The 15,977-nt window shown below is 40.0% G+C and overlaps 2 protein-coding genes across 2 annotated transcripts in view; both read right to left on the bottom strand.

Moving 5' to 3' along the window:
- Positions 1-593, bottom strand: part of cuedc1b (CUE domain containing 1b) — a 28,258-nt gene extending 27,665 nt beyond the window's left edge. Inside the window, exon 1 of the mRNA XM_077565647.1 lies at positions 397-593. The gene's annotated coding sequence lies outside the window, so the exon portion shown is untranslated. The remainder of the gene's footprint in view (positions 1-396) is intronic.
- A 3,304-nt stretch (positions 594-3,897) lies between these two features.
- The window catches only part of akap1b (A kinase (PRKA) anchor protein 1b), a 72,466-nt gene continuing 60,386 nt past the window's right edge, over positions 3,898-15,977 (bottom strand). Inside the window, exons 8-11 of the mRNA XM_077566284.1 lie at positions 12,352-12,419; positions 10,282-10,355; positions 10,133-10,198; positions 3,898-6,244 (exon numbers count right to left, since the gene is read on the bottom strand). Of these exons, the coding sequence (XP_077422410.1) occupies positions 6,182-6,244; positions 10,133-10,198; positions 10,282-10,355; positions 12,352-12,419 (271 nt within the window). The 3' untranslated portion in view covers positions 3,898-6,181. The remainder of the gene's footprint in view (positions 6,245-10,132; positions 10,199-10,281; positions 10,356-12,351; positions 12,420-15,977) is intronic.

The following is a 15,977-nucleotide window of genomic DNA, read 5'->3' as shown; positions in this document are numbered from 1 at the left end:
ATAAATGCCAGTAGTGGTCATGGCGAGGTTTGTAAGTTAAAGTTTCAAGAACATACTGAACTACATAGTAACTACCAAAGCATTCACTTGAAAATGTCCTCCGGATAATTATCATCTACAAGGCCTGAATCACTCCCAGCACACAATCCAAATCGGCTTAGTTAAAATTGGTCATAGATCCAGGGCATTAACAATAACAACTTTGTTTGTTTGTTTGGTGGCGCCCAGCATTTTCGATTTTGCCATTTTTGCTCTTGTCTTGGTTAACAGAGAACACATCCGATATTTGGCAATTGGCAATACAGTACACATTTGACGTAATGCATTAATACTATTACTTAAAGCCAAACAAGTCTTACAGGTTGGACATAATGCGGTTAGACAACAATTACTCACAGTCTGGGTGCGTCTTGAGCAGGAAAAGTATCCACAGTGTAGCTGAGTCTGGACAGAAGGGCCAGCCACTGTAATCGGACGGTGGGCCGTATTATTGTACACTAATAGGAAACAGAAGTATACTGCTTGTCCTCCACACTCTTAGCATGCTAGCTCAGCTAGCAACCGGATGTGTCAATTTAACCGGTGCACACAGTGTAACAAAACAACATTCTGCTCGAGAAAGAATGTTCATTGCGCGTTCCCTACCAATTTTGTGTTGTTTGCAACACCTCAATTTTTGACATAATGACCTAAATGTTATTTGTTTCGTTCGCATTTTTCCAGTCTTATCTTAAATTGAGGAAAAACAAAGCAAAAAGAATTACAAGCTTGTCTAATTTTCGTCCATTACAAACATTTATTCCAAAAGTTTCGAAAGAGATTAATTCCTGTGTTTTTGCTGTACTGAAGACATTTGAGTTTCAGATCAAAACATGAATATTAGACAAAAGTTCAAAATTCCAGCTTCAGAGAATTTACTTTACCAGACTGTTGCATTATTTGTTTGGAATGCTTTCCCAGGGCTTTAATTACGATTCCTGATTAAGTCCTTTGTTGAGTTGTCAGTACAGTATATTTTGGGGTCATAACTTGTTTAGGGCTGGGCAATAAATGTAATTCCTTCGATTATTATTTTTTTTTTAATCAATCCTTGAGGAAGTTGTAATTTTGCTCAAGTGGCAGAATGCTGAATGGCTGATTGACGTGTTTATTTACAGTAGTTACGAACTATATAATTGTGGCAATTAAGCAAGCTATTGCATTCTGTCCAGTCTCTAGTGTCTGCCCAACATGGATTTTAAAAGGAACACACAACTCAAAATAAATGCCTTTTCTGTCATTCTATCAGCCTAAGGCAGTTTTTGTGAACGTGAAGTGCAAATTTCAATAGCATCTGATTCAGATTTTTTGGCCATACGTATCAGGCAAAACGGTTTTGTAGACTTCTGAATTTATTCTGAAGTCTTTAGGTCTTTGTTTTTACAAGTGTTTAAATTATCTTTTAGTCATGTTACACACATTGAGGGAACAGTCTAAAGCGCTTAATGTAAAAATGCCTAATGTCTGAAAACCATGATCAGTCTCGAACAAAATTTATGTGCACATCATCCCCACTGTAACCTCTGAAAATATTACAATGATGGCCCCAATATTTGGGATTTTACGGACATTGTCTTCCTCTCTATAAGCGCTCACTACAGCCAAATGCCATACCATAAAATCCAAAATAATTTTAGAGGTTTAAGTGGGTGTAAGTACACATATTCACGATTGATTGCAGTTTTCTGATGTCATTCATGCAACGTTAAGCGTCTCTCTAGTAGTAAGGTCCTTCTCAAACTTTTCTTCCCTTAAGAATGAAGTATTGTTGCTCATCCATAACAGTAGGTGGCAGTGGTGCACTTTTTGTCAGAGTGCGCATACTTACTACTTGCTATGGGGTTGTTAGAGTGTGCATACTTACTACTTGCTATGGGGTAGATGTCACGGACTTCATTGGCTCATTGGCGGGAGGGCATCTCGGCTTTCTGAAATGCTTCGGACACTGAGACGGATTGAGACCCTGGCCGGGTCATACCAAACACTCTAAAAATGCCTCCCTGTTTGACACTCACCATTAAGGGTTGGAATTGGGGGGGTTAGATCACCATATGATTCCCAAGTGCAGCTGCTGCTGTTGCTGCTCACCGCTCCCTCAGGGGATGGTTCAAATGCGGAGAAAGAATTGCGCTCCACTTATGTGTGTGTGTGACAATCAGTGAATCTTAAATCTTATATTCCTGATTGCAAAATGGCCACAAGGGGGCAGCCTCTATGAGTACAGATATCTCAATATAAAAGCTGGCATTGGCACCGATACAGATACCCTGGTGTCGGTATTCACCCACCCCTACAAAATGTTTTCTTCTTCCTGGGTGGGTGTAACAAATAATTGAAAAGCACTAGTCTATGGAAAAGAAAATGCTTAATGTCCATAAATTCCAAAAATATCGGTGCAATCATTCAGATATTTTCAGAGGTTGAAGAGGGCAAAACTAGAGTTGTACAAACATTTTGGTGATATTTGATCCCAGATTTCTGACATTCACTCCCAGCCATTTTCACTGAAGCAACCCTTCGTTCCTGGATTTTGACTGATTTTGCAAGGCCCCCAGAATATTGTGTTCTATTGCTATGAAAACATGGAACCTACCAAAAGAAAGATTAGTGTCTCTTCTTTCATCAGGAAAAAAAGTATATTTCTATCTGTTTAGCTTTTGCAGCAATTAGCATTAGAATATACCTAAGTTTGCATCATTATTCACAAACCTGTTGAAAACATTGGGGAAAAAGGGCTTGTTCCAACATGACCCTGGTTAATTTCTTATACCAGAGGTGGGCAATCTCGGTCCTCGAGGGCCGGAGTCCAGCAGGTTTTGGAGGTTTCTCACTTCCAACACAATTGATTGATTGTATTTTGTCGTACAGTATTCCATAGAAAATCTTGATTCTGAAAAGAAACTAAGGTATTCTTACAAAGCTGTTGGTTTGTACTCAGAGTTACACTTGACTTGCTTTTAGGATTGACAAAACATTGCAACACTTAAGAATTCCTCCAGAAACTAGACAAAGTGCAATTTCTGCAGAAATTGCGTAAGAATGCTGAAACGCTGAATGCTATTAACTGAATCTTAAGATTTTAATGCATGTGCTTATGAAGTAAATTGAAAGATAAATTATGTGAACATTATTTATTTTAATTGTAGCTAAATGACAAATTAATAAAAGGAAAACTTGAACTGCAATCTGTCTAAAGTGGGATTTATCATTTCAGGGAAATCATAATCCATTTCCTGATATGATCAGTCAGTTTGTATCGAACCATCGAATGCACTAAAATGTGGTCCAGGTAGGGTTTGAACCCAGGTTCTCCGTGGTGGCAGGCGATTGATTGCTCTAAGCACTGACCTAACTTGTCTTGTTCGAATTCATGGCTAATGGCGTATTTATTTTCAAAAGAATCATCTGATGCTGAAACCTAGCATGCATTTAATCATTTCAGGGAAATTATAATGCATTTCTTGATATGATAGTCAGTTGGTATACATGTATATAACTTAGCATAAAGGCCATGGATATATTTGCAATGTACAGTCGGATGTGGGATTTGAAGCTGCAACCTCCTTGTTTACTGGGGAATGCACTTTGCCAAATGTGCCACTGAGGAGTATAAGACACCTGGCAATGATGATCAGTTGTATTTATGGAAGTGTGCGTAGAAAGTGTGACTTGGAAAAAGTTCAATGCCAGTCCCATTGAAAATGAATGGGGAAAAGTTGCTCTGTAACATTAAATTGTGCAAATTACAGGGAGCTGTTTCATGGCAAAAAAAGTGTAGAGAATTAAAAAAAATTCACTAACATAAGTGGGAATGCTTCCCACAAAAGAGAAGAGCACTTGAAAACACACACACACACACACTTTAAACAGCCTTTATTGTTTTTTTCCCCAAGAGATCTGTACAATCAAAATGAAGATGTGTCTAGCAAAAAAACTTCATCTGTACATGTTCAATATTTTGGACACAGTATTTTTCCAAATATCTTAATGACTTGTTTAACTATTCAAAACAAACAAAAACAAAAAAACTCTCCCACAAGTTTATAAAACAATATGGGTGCGTGTGAAAGGTGGAGGCAAGATGAACCAGAAGAAACCAAAGAATAGCAATAAATACCCGTCATTCCCTTTGAATTCCACTCGTGTTATAGAAAATACAGTTTAATCTTATTTACATAGAACCAAAGTTACTGTTCAGGTGTGGAGCAAGTTAATTTGCATTACAGGAGAAGACATCTACAGTATTTACTATATAATTGGGGATAGAGATACAAGAGGACAGGCTCCCGGGAGATTGTTTTCTTTAAATAACAATAAATTTAAAAAAAAAGCCAAGTTACACTCAAACTCACCAAAAGCTGCCTGCAGGTAACACTGATTACCAACCTCGGTTTTACAGATTCATTAGCGTCATTGAGTCTCTCACCTTCATGTCCCCATGATTTGCCTCAACTACTGGGATTTTATTAGAGTTAACCCAAAAAGATTAACAAAAAAACAAAGGCCGACCTCTGCAATTTAAGTACTCATTCATAGTGTGCATTAAGCCCCCGGTTTGAATATAACAGAATCGGTCTGAATTTTCACACGTGCCCAAAACAAACAAAAAAAAACTACTGGACAAGTTTATCAAGGGCCACAGGCCAGGAGTGTTTCAAAGGGGCAACATTTACCAAACATTTATCAATAAACTGAGATAGTGTTTTGTTTGATAGAACAAATTGTTGCAATTTCCACAAAGGTCATTCTAATTCCCTGGTCATTAGTCTTGCCTAGTTTTTTGTTGCCGTTTACCATAGCACATCCTTGACATAAAACCTAACTGTTGTGAGTGCTTTTCTCTTTTTATAAATAGTGAGGTTGCATGGTTTTCTTTTCTACTTTGTGGCAGAAATATGACATTCAACAGTCAAATGTAAAACTTATTTTCATCCAGGCAACATTGCCACTGTCAGCCATCCTGCATTCAGGTAATACAGGTCACAGAAAGTCAGTTATGAATAGTAGTGTATCCCATATTCAGTATCACTTATTTACAAGAACCTGTTTAGGTCTTGGATTTAAACGAGCGGGCTACCCATGTAGTGTGTTCCAATCTGCTATTATACTGAAATTGTACTTCACTCAATTTCCCTGCTGATGTAGACAGCATTAATAAGTAGTGCATGTCTAAAATACCTTTGTTTCCTTTAGGGTGTATTCATTTAATTGGACATTTTGATAACGTAAATGTTCTTAACATGTTTGAGCACTCTGACACCATAACAAAAATAAAATCCCTTATCACAAAAATAATTTAGAAATACGGAAGAGGGTTAGGGGCCAGTGAAGAGAAAGAAAAAAAAAAAAGGTTGGCAGGATTGTGACTATTCGAAGATTAAAGTCAGAAACCTGCCAACCTTTTTTTTCCCCCCCGGTGTTTTTTTTCCCTCCAAATAAAATTGTTGGTTCGGTGACAGAATTAGTTAGAGGGACCCCGGTGTGTATACTTGGGAGTCAAAAAGCCTCTTTGATATCCTGGAGCTCAAATCCACAGAGAACAGCATTTTGTGATCATGAACAAGTTGGTAGAATAATGTCGGTGTGGGACAATCCGCTTGTGCTTAAATCCAAGCTGGAGGCACATTTGTTGCCCAGCCAGGTGACCGATTTCATGCTTTGACTGCTCACCATTGACTCAGCCTTGCACTTTGCAAAATTAGAGTTAGACCAGACAAAAAACATCTATGCAAAGAACTTTGAAATTTACTGACCTACTGCTGTCACTGAGTTGGTAATTACTGTTCACAAGAGTCTGACGCGTGTCGTAACACAGCATGACGACTGACAGAATGTCCAAAAGCCCAGCAAAAGGCAAGGTTGAAGAAGAAAACAATATACTGATTGAATCTTTATTTAAATTACAATATACACCCTTTTTCATGTACAAGGTTCCTCTTAATTTAATTTGGGATCTTTTTTCCCCCACATGAGAACCAGGGAAAAAAAAGGTTTGTCTTATTTTCAAGCAGTGTTGTTCTCGAAGACTATGCCTGAAAAATATTTTAATGTCTTTTTAAAGAAAAAGAGAAACAAAACAGGACAACAAAAACAAAAACAAAAAAAACAATCATCCAGTGATGTGTCTTTTCCCGGTGAGGGCTCAAAATCCATCCACCCAAACACCCAAGCCTCTCTCTGCCAGCGTGCGGTTTATTGAAACAACCTGTAAGAGACAAATGACCTTGGTTAGACTCATTGCTTAGAAAGCATACTTGGCCAAACAGATGCCTTCTTAAAATAATCGGCTAAATCATTACAGGAAACTAAAATGATGGAGGGGTTAAGGCTGATTACTAGTAGTCAAGGACGCCGATAATCAATATTTAGAGCCGATATTCATTTTCACTAAAAGGGAAAATATTGACATCAAAATTTGAATAAATATAAACTCCAGGTCTTCAATTTCTAGGCATATATTTATTGAATAACTTTTAGGGTTTGTAAGATTTTAGAGTAAAAAAAATAAATAATCTTAGTCAATAGACATCTTTGTTTTAAAAATCTAACAAAAATTTGAGGGATCTCCCACGGGCAGTAGCAAGTCTTCAAAAGGTAAATAAAAACTTAAGTAAATAGCACTCTCTTGTTTTCTATAGTAAATAAAGTTTTCTAAAAATTCAAAATATCCGAAGTATTACAATTTTACTTATCTTAGTTTTAATTTAAAACAAAAACAGAAGGTGCAGAGTTCCCAGGGTCAGCAGCATTTCTGAAAATTTAAACAATTAGTTCCCTGAAGTATTTTTCCCCCCCGAAAACTTTTTAAAAATAAAATGTATCTATTATTGGTTGTATGATTCATCGAAATGGCCGATATTCATCAAAATGCTGAATATTGGCCGATAATCGGTCTATGCCTACAGGAAACACACAAAAAATGAACTATTTGCATCATGAGGAGATGATTAAGGCAAAAAATATATATTGCAAAATGAAAACATGTATTATTTATTTTAAGAGGGTGACAATATACTAAAGTAAATGGTAATACATTTTAAAACCAAATTTAGTCACTAGTTGCTCTTGTTAAAGTAATGTTATTCCAAGCCTTCATGTCTACTTTGACATTATTTCTGGAGCCTTTATTATTGTAAAGAACATTCATTGACACGTCTGGGAAGCAGCTGGATCGGAGCAGGGGGGATATCATTTCCCTCTGCTCCATCTCACCTGCTCCCAATTTTAATGCACCACTCATACATTTGTATATACACTGGGCGGGGTCACATTCACGGTGTAGGGGTAGAGTTTGCCAGTCGGCGAGCAGGCGAACTCAGTAACGGGGTTAGCTTTCACTAGGTAAGCTAGCGTGACGACCAGGGCCTTTCCCCACTGGGCCTGAGGTACGGGGGTGCCGCCCGTCTCCCAGTGCTCCCCCATCTCCCCTTCCGCCCCCAGTGTCCGCCCCACCACGCGACTGGAGGTGGGGTGGGCACGGGTGCCCTCGCCGCTCTGCTCTGCAGCCCCTCTCCGGCACCAATGCCTGGTTACGTGGGGTCCCCGGGGTTTAGGGGTTGTGGTGGGTGGCGGGGGATGTGGGCCGGTTAGGGTGCCTGGCGGGCCTGCCGTGCCTCGTTCTGCTGCGTTGGGCTTGGGGCGCGGGCCGTGTTGGGGTGGGGGGGGTCCTGGTGCTGCCGTGGCTTGGGAAACCCTGTGGTGTTGTGCTTGCTCTGTCCTGGCCGGGGTCGACGGCTCCACTCTCTGGTGGAGGTTTTCATGCATGCCAGATCCACCACACCAGCATCTACCGAAATTCTAACACAATCTGCTTGTTCCTCTGGTCGTTGAATCGGTGGAGGCTGATGTCTGTGGATCTCACTCTGCTTCATCTAGCCTTCCTTCCCTCAGTATTTCCTTTGGTCTATTGAGGTCTCCGTAATTGGTTGGAATTTACATGTTTCTGGGGTTGGTGAAAGAGTCTGGTTGGTGCTGGATTTCACTTTCCTTTCTTTTTTTTGATCATTCCTCGGGTCTCCTGACAACCTTGCGACTAGCTGGATTCTGAAGTATTGGGTTTAGGTTAACGGTATGGGATTTTTAATAGGTTTTAGGTGAATTAATGAGTACACACAAAAAAAAGAAAGAAAAAAAAGCAATGATGATGACATGTCAAATCGGTAAGACAACCAAATGTACAATACTGAGCTTTCTCATTTCAACAGTTTTTAATTGACGTCCTCTAACTCTTTCACTGCCAGCCGTTTTCAGAAACGGGTTGTCCCCACTGCCAGCCGATTTAAGCATTTTGAGTGATCTTTCAAGGTCCACAGAAAATGTTGTGTTTGGACTATGGAAACACACATACTACCAAATGAAAGATTGGACTCTCAGCTTTCATCAGAAAAAAAAAGTTTGTTTCTACCTTATTCCGTTCTTCAGTAATCAACAATAGAAAATGGTTACTTTCACCGAAATTCTCTCTTTTGAAACAAAAAATGGAGAAAAAGAGCTTTTTGTGAAACGATGTTATTTCATGCACTCTAGTGAATTGTACACTTCTTTTTGTCCATGAATGATGCCACAAACACCTAAATAGTGCTTTACTTCTGTAAAACGCTTTCACCAACAATGAAAAAGTGGTTTTTGATTGCAAAATGCGTTTATTTCCATTCAACAGTGTAACAATTTGACAAAACAATTTCGCAAACTATTTACTAATGTGTGCAACTGTGGTACTATTTACAATTATGTGGATGTTTCAAATACAGTTTTTCTTTTTGTAACGCTCTCCTGCGTACAAGGAGACGCCAGGACTCGCACACAGTTTACTTTCACTTTCACATTGGTCCGTTTTGCGTGCAAACGTTACACTTTCTTGACGGCCTTTTTTTCCGGGGAATAAAAAGCAAGTAGCAGACTGTACACACTCCTCCGATGAATATGCATTGGACTCGGGGCACTCTCCGTCGTCCGATCGAACGTCCGCCTGTGCGTGCTCGGTTGCGCTCCGCGTTACGACACCGTAATAGCCGCCGCGTCAGCGGTTCCAATTTCGCCGTCAAGCTCGGATTCACCTTCATCATCATCGAGGATCATCACCGTCGTCATCAATGCACTATTTTAGCGTTGGTCGATGCCTTTCGTCTTGTAAGTGTAGAGCTGCTTGCAAACGCTCGCCATTGCCCGTTCCCTCCTCCATCTAGCTCCATCTAACGTCTTCTACTGCCGCGTCAATGCTTTCCAACCACGGAGTCACCCTCATCTTCATCATCTATGATGATCATCGTCAACAATGTGCTTTTTCAGCGATGCTTTTGGTCTTTGAAAAAAACGTCTCGGGTGTGAGCTCCTCGCGACCGGCCGCCATTTTTCCTTTGTCTTCCATTCTCATCTCCTGCTCGACGCTCTAGCTCCGCCTCTACTGACGCCCACCCGATCTTGTCAAAAGAGAGTCATCGCTGCCCTCTAGGGGCCAAAAATAGTCATTAGGCACAACAGACAGACTTGAAACTTTCATCAGACATGCGGAAGGGTTTCCTCTACCCGTTTCAAAAAAAAAAAAATCATTGGATGACGTCTTTTGACGTCATTGGCAGTGAAGCGTAGGTTTTTACTTGACGTCTTTAAACGTCAGTGGCAGTGAAAGAGTTAACATCAGCCTTCATTTGGATACCCAAAGCATCCAAATGTCCATTTGGATACTGCGAGGAGTTTTGAAATGTTGACAAAGCAAACTTGTCTAGAAAGTTATTTTCATCTTTTACAAAAAATAATTATTTGCAAACACAGTATGAATAACTTGTAACTGATGTAGTTTGAACCTGACGCACAGAAGTGCAGCCCTTTGCATTAATGAATACCCAAGAATTAGCTTTTAGTTTCAAAATCTGCACTTGTGTGATATATTTTGTCGTTTGGTTTGTGTAAGCATTAAAAAAAATACCAAACAATAAATGGTTAATAAACAGTAATGGGAAATATGTTTTTGCAATGCATTTTAATGTAAAATTTATTTTTATTGGATTAATCGATTCTAAAAATATATAACAGTGACAGTACTACTATAATGTTAAATGTTAAATGTAGTCATTTAGTAATTGTGGAGTCTTACCTCTTCTCCCACAATATTCCACAGATGAACCAGTGGGAGGCCGGTATTGTTATCATAATTTGAGACCTTTAAATTACAAGACAGACATATTGCATATTGTCAGTGACAGTCAACAAACAGTCTGGGGAAGCCTACCGATAAAGTCTTACTTGTGCAAGCAACGCAACTCCTCTTGTCATCTCTTCTAATGCTGATGTGGCCTCGGATGAAAAACGATCCTCTCCTGATACATTCATACAGTGCATATAGACATTACTAGGAAAGCAAACTAATGCACTCTGTTTTAACGCTTTCGACCCACTTTTTTTTGTTTTTGGGGGCATTTATTAATTAATTTATTTTTTAACTGATTTTGACTCTTTACTAAGACGGCGTATTAGGTCCACGGTGGTGTTTTTTTTCCTCCCTCAGCCGGGGGGGGGGGTTAAGCTGAGAAAAAACTCACAAATTTGCGACTTGATAAAGTGGCGAATTTGTGAGAAAAAAAAACGAGAAACTTACGACATACACACGTAGCTATAGTCTAATGTGAGGATTTATTGGTGGTCAAATGGGACACCGTTTATAAAATGAAAAGGCAGAATGGAGATTTATTCTTAATTTAAACTTTACTCGTCATACACGGCAGCTAGCGCGTCAACGCTTCCTGATCCCCTATCCGCTGACTAACACTAACCAATCAGAAGCTAGCATACTTTAGGTCAATGCAAGTGAATGACGAAAAGCAGCAGATTCGACACCAACTTAGCTACTTGTGCAAAAAAATACCAAAATGTATAAATAATAATCCTGGAAACAAATGTACCAGTTAGTATACATTTTAAGATAATTAACTTAAATGTTTGATCCTGAGGGTGTGGAACTTTGCAAAGCGAGGCGTCTTTTGTCGCTGGCCGTACCCAACACTTCAAAGAGCGAATGCTTACGGTTAAGCTCTGCTAAAGCAATTACTAACTCCTTGTTGGAAAAACTGTGAAAAGTATTGGCAAAAACACCGGAGTGGTACGCCATGTGTACAGACGCTTCCCTACTTACGAACATTCGAGTTACGAACATGTCTGCGCGTACAGTATGTCGAAAAATGTTCGGAAAGAGATGCTGTAAGTTAGATTTTGTATGCGCGCCTTTTTCCGAGTAGTGCTTCTTTCCGCCGCTAATACCGACGCTTGGCGCTGTGAGAGCTCATTGGAGGCTCAGCAACGTGTCAAGGAGGAGGAGGAAGAAACGCCGGTCCCCATGAAGGAGGAAGTAACTTTTGAAGCCGATTCGAGCGACGACGAAGACCCTCTCATGATATAAAATCCTCCTCTTCCTCCTCCTCCTCCATCATCTCCTCAAGCATCGAGTACATCTTCCAAAAGTAAGTTAAACTTCATTTTATTTATCTTATTACGTACATGTACATACTGTGTGTGTCTCTCGCTCTCTCTCTCCAACATACGTAGTACAGTACAGTACTGTATGTATTCTCTCCATTTTATTAAGTTTTTTTCAGTACAAACCAATGCAGGTTACTTGTACAAGCCTTAAACATACTTATATAAACCTTCAATATAGTTATAGGCTTTAAACATAAATTATAATACAAAATATAGCACTGAAGCAACTTAGGAACAAATTCACCTTACGAACGATCGCTCGGAACGTAACTCGTTCGTAAGGTGGGGAGCGTCTGTATTTAGTAAGTACGTTTCTAAGATTTTTTCTTGCAAATTTGCCACTTAAACTCGCAAATCTACGAGTTTTTTCTTGTATATTTGCCACTTTATAAAGTAGCAAATTTGTGAGTTTTTTCTCAGAAAATTGCCCCCGCCCTCTATAAAAATGTTTATATGTGGCCCTAATACGCCATCATACTTTTCCCACGTAAGAACATGGGAATTTATTTTAGGGGGTTGTCTCATGTTTTTATTTGTTGTAGTGGATGCCAGGATGGTATGTTTTTAACATTTTGTAAACTTACCAAGCTTTCATGTATATGTAAAATTTTTAACATGATCATGCAAATCAACTTGTGATTGTGATTGGTTAGCTAGTATCCAATCATGAGCCAGAAGTGTTGACCATCATCCCAATTATGAGTTTTTATTGGTTTAGACACACACGTCATGTCCACTGCAATCATCTATGGGTTCGAACAGATTAAACACAATATCCTGCAAAAGTTACCTCAATTTCAAACTGGGCGTTTAATGTGTGCGCAGAATGTTGCAGTTTACCTGGGAGAGGGGTGACGTTGTCAAGCAATACTTCAGCTCCTTGAAACGGTAATGTCACAAAATCAGACCTAAAAGAATAGGGCCACCAATGTGTTGAACATCGTCTCATTAAACTTAATCGTTTGTAAGCATTATGGCAACAAGCAAACATTCTGACAACAAAACACAGGGCCAGAAGTAAAACATTTGGATTGGAAAGTCACCACTGCAGGTCCAAGTCCTACAGCTCCATGTTTTTAAACAATGTCATACTATTGGCCGTGTTTACATTCAGTGAAATAACTGGTGATCATTAGTAAATATATTTTGCCTTGTTGTTGTTCTATAGAAACGGTCTGTTCAGACGTTTCAGAAATCACTAAAATTATTAGTATTAACTCATTCACCCCCCAACATCTTCAGTGAAGCAACCCCCTTTGCTTCAGAAGAAGTGCTCACCCTGAGACGCTTGGGATAAACAACACGACTGCAAGCTTTTATATGGATGAGTATGGAGTCTGCCCGGAGTAAGAAAAGGACGCATTCGAGCACAGCTGGAACTAACCTCCCCAAAAAGGAAGAAAGGACAAGTTTTATCCAGTGCGACAAAACAAGCCAAAATAGTGTCGATAGGCACATCAGAGCAGTGACATATTTGGTTTCCTTTCAACTGAGAAGGTAAGATATACGTCAAAGTAAGATGTAAACAATAATGATGACAAATGAAGGTGGAAATCAAAAGCTAATATTGCTTATGAGCATTGTAAATGTGATCTACAGCAGGAGTTCTTAAACATTTTTACCATGGGGCCCAACTTTTCCTGTAAAAAGTGGCCCCGGGGCCCATTCAGAAATTACAATTTATGTTGACTTATTGTTTGTATTTAACTCTTTGACTGCCAGACGTTTTCAAAAACGGGTTGTCGCCAGTGCCAGCCGATTTAAGCATTTTGAGTGATCTTTCAAGGTCCACAGAAAATGTTGTGTTTGGACTATGGAAACACACATACTACCAAATGAAAGATTGGACTCTCAGTTTTCATCAGAAAAAAAAGTTTGTTTCTACCTTATTCCGTTCTTCAGTAATCAACAATAGAAAATGGTTACTTTCACCGAAATTCTCTCTTTTGAAACAAAAAACGGAGAAAAAGAGCTTTTTGTGAAACGATGTTATTTCATGCACTCTAGTGAATTGTACACTTCTTTTTGTCCATGAATGATGCCACAAACACCTAAATAGTGCTTTACTTCTGTAAAATGCTTTCACCAACAATGAAAAAGTGTTTTTTGATTGCAAAATACGTTTATTTTCATTCAACAGTGTAACAATTTGACAAAACAATTTCGCAAACTATTTACAAATGTGTGCAACTGTGGTACTACTTACAATTATGTGGATGTTTCAAATACAGTTTTTCCTTTTGTAACGCTCTCCTGCGTGCAAGGAGACGCCAGGACGCGCACAACAGTTTACTTTCACTTTCACATTGGTCCGTTTTGCGTGCAAACGTTACACTTTCTTGACGGCCTTTTTTTCCGGGGAATAAAAAGCAAGTAGCAGACTGTACACACTTCCTCCGATGAATATGCATTGGACTCGGGGCACTCTCTGTCGTCCGATCGAACGTCCGCCTGTGCGTGCTCGTTGCGTTCCGCGTTACGACACCGTCATAGCCGCCGCGTCAGCGGTTCCAATTTCGCCGTCAAGCTCGGATTCACCTTCATCATCATCGAGGATGATCACCGTCGTCATCAATGTACTATTTTAGCGTTGGTCGATGCCTTTCGTCTTGTAAGTGTAGAGCTGCTTGCAAACGCTCGCCATTGCCCGTTCCCTCCTCCATCTAGCTCCATCTAACGTCTTCTACTGCCGCGTCAATGCTTTCCAACCACGGAGTCACCATCATCTTCATCATCGATAATGATCATCGTCATCAACAATGTGCTTTTTTAGCGATGCTTTTGGTCTTTGAAAAAAACGGCTCTGGCGTTAGCTCCTCGCGACCGGCCGCCATTTTTCCTTTGTTTTCCATTCTGATCTCCTGCTCAACGCTCTAGCTCCGCCTCTACTGACGCCCACCCGATCTTGTCAAAAGAGAGTCATCGCTGCCCTCTAGGGGCCAAAAATAGTCATTAGGCTCAAAAAACCTGCTTAAAACTTTCAGGAGAGCTCCGCAAGCCTTCCCAGCACCCGTTTCAAAAAAAAAAAAAAAAAAAAATGGGAGGACGTCTTTTAACGTCTTTGGCGCTCCTCCGTAGGTTTTTGCAGAACGTCATTTAACGTCTTTGGCAGTAAAAGAGTTAATAACAACATTGAATCTAGTAAAGGTTATAAAATCATTATCAAATAACATGATACAATGTGGTCATCAATTATATTAATTTATGTGTAAACACTGACACCCAATAAGATGCCCAACAAGTCGGAATTAACTTCTCCATTTTTGTGTGCGTTTATGTGGATTGTTGTTTTTAATTTTTTAAACAAAGGAGGTAGTGTAACCAGATTGATAATCGTGATTCACTCAAGAGAGTTCTTCACATTATCAATCTGGGACAGCTCCACGGTAATTTTCTGGGGAAAGGTGGGACATTCTGTACAATACTTTGAGCTGATTGGACAATGCGGCATTGTGCACGTTTGTTTTGACCAATCACAGCCACGGAAGAAAATGTCTTTAGCGGACTTTATTTTTTGTTTGGCGTTGTTCACTGTGCTTTTTGCAAGTGGACTATATTGCATAATCACGTCGACGCGTGTGACAATCTGTGCTCCCATTGGACAAAAATGACAAAGGCTGAACGCTTAAGGAAACCCGTAAATAGAAGAAAACATGAATATCTGCCGTGCTGCACGTTTGCCGTTATTAGATGCAAGATATTTGCGGGCGTCAAGAGAAGCTCATTCAACTAAGGTTCCACAAAGCTGTTTCAAATTTTGGAACAGCTTCGTCGATTGAGTGCCCCCAGTAAGCAGCCAGTGCCCCGCCCCCACAACAAGCAGACAGCAGCGTGGTTAAACAGAATACGGAGGATTATAAATGAATTTAGCACAATAATAACGGGCAATATCACAGATTGTTTTATCTACACAGGGAAGTGTGAAATATTCGGTTTTAATAAGACACTGCTCCATGTGTACAAAGCCTCAATTGAAAGCTGTCTGCGGCCGTCGCGGCCCAGGGTTACAAATCCGAAATTACTTGGCGGTCCCAATGGTTAAGAATCACTGATCTAGAGAACATGATGCGTGTATGGCTGATACATTAGTACTGTAACGAACCAAGTTGTGTGTTGCACATTCTGGTGCCAGAGTGTTAGTGTACACCATCGCACGTCTCGCAGGGAAGAAGTGACTCATAGCTGTTGTGTGCTAATTCGACTCGCGGGTTACTAAGTTGTGTTGCGTGTTACACATTCTGTTGTCCGGGTGTTTGGTGTACGCATCGCACGTCTCACAGGGGAGAAGGGACTCTTAGCTACGTGTTGTTGTTAGCTCGTGTGCTAATTCGGCTCGTGGGTTAGTTTCTTGTTTACGGCATCGGCCAACAGTAGCTACTAGTTGGTTGTGTGAAGACAAATAAAAAGGTGAGTTTACCAACCACATCTGCTGGCAGCATTCTTGTGAGACGTCACAGTATTGTTCG

Source organism: Vanacampus margaritifer, chromosome 5, assembly GCF_051991255.1.
Source record: "Vanacampus margaritifer isolate UIUO_Vmar chromosome 5, RoL_Vmar_1.0, whole genome shotgun sequence".
In the NCBI taxonomy this organism is placed as follows: Eukaryota; Metazoa; Chordata; class Actinopteri; order Syngnathiformes; family Syngnathidae; genus Vanacampus; species Vanacampus margaritifer.
The sequence above is the reverse complement of the archived record's forward strand: the minus strand, read 5'-3'. Positions and strand labels throughout refer to the sequence as shown.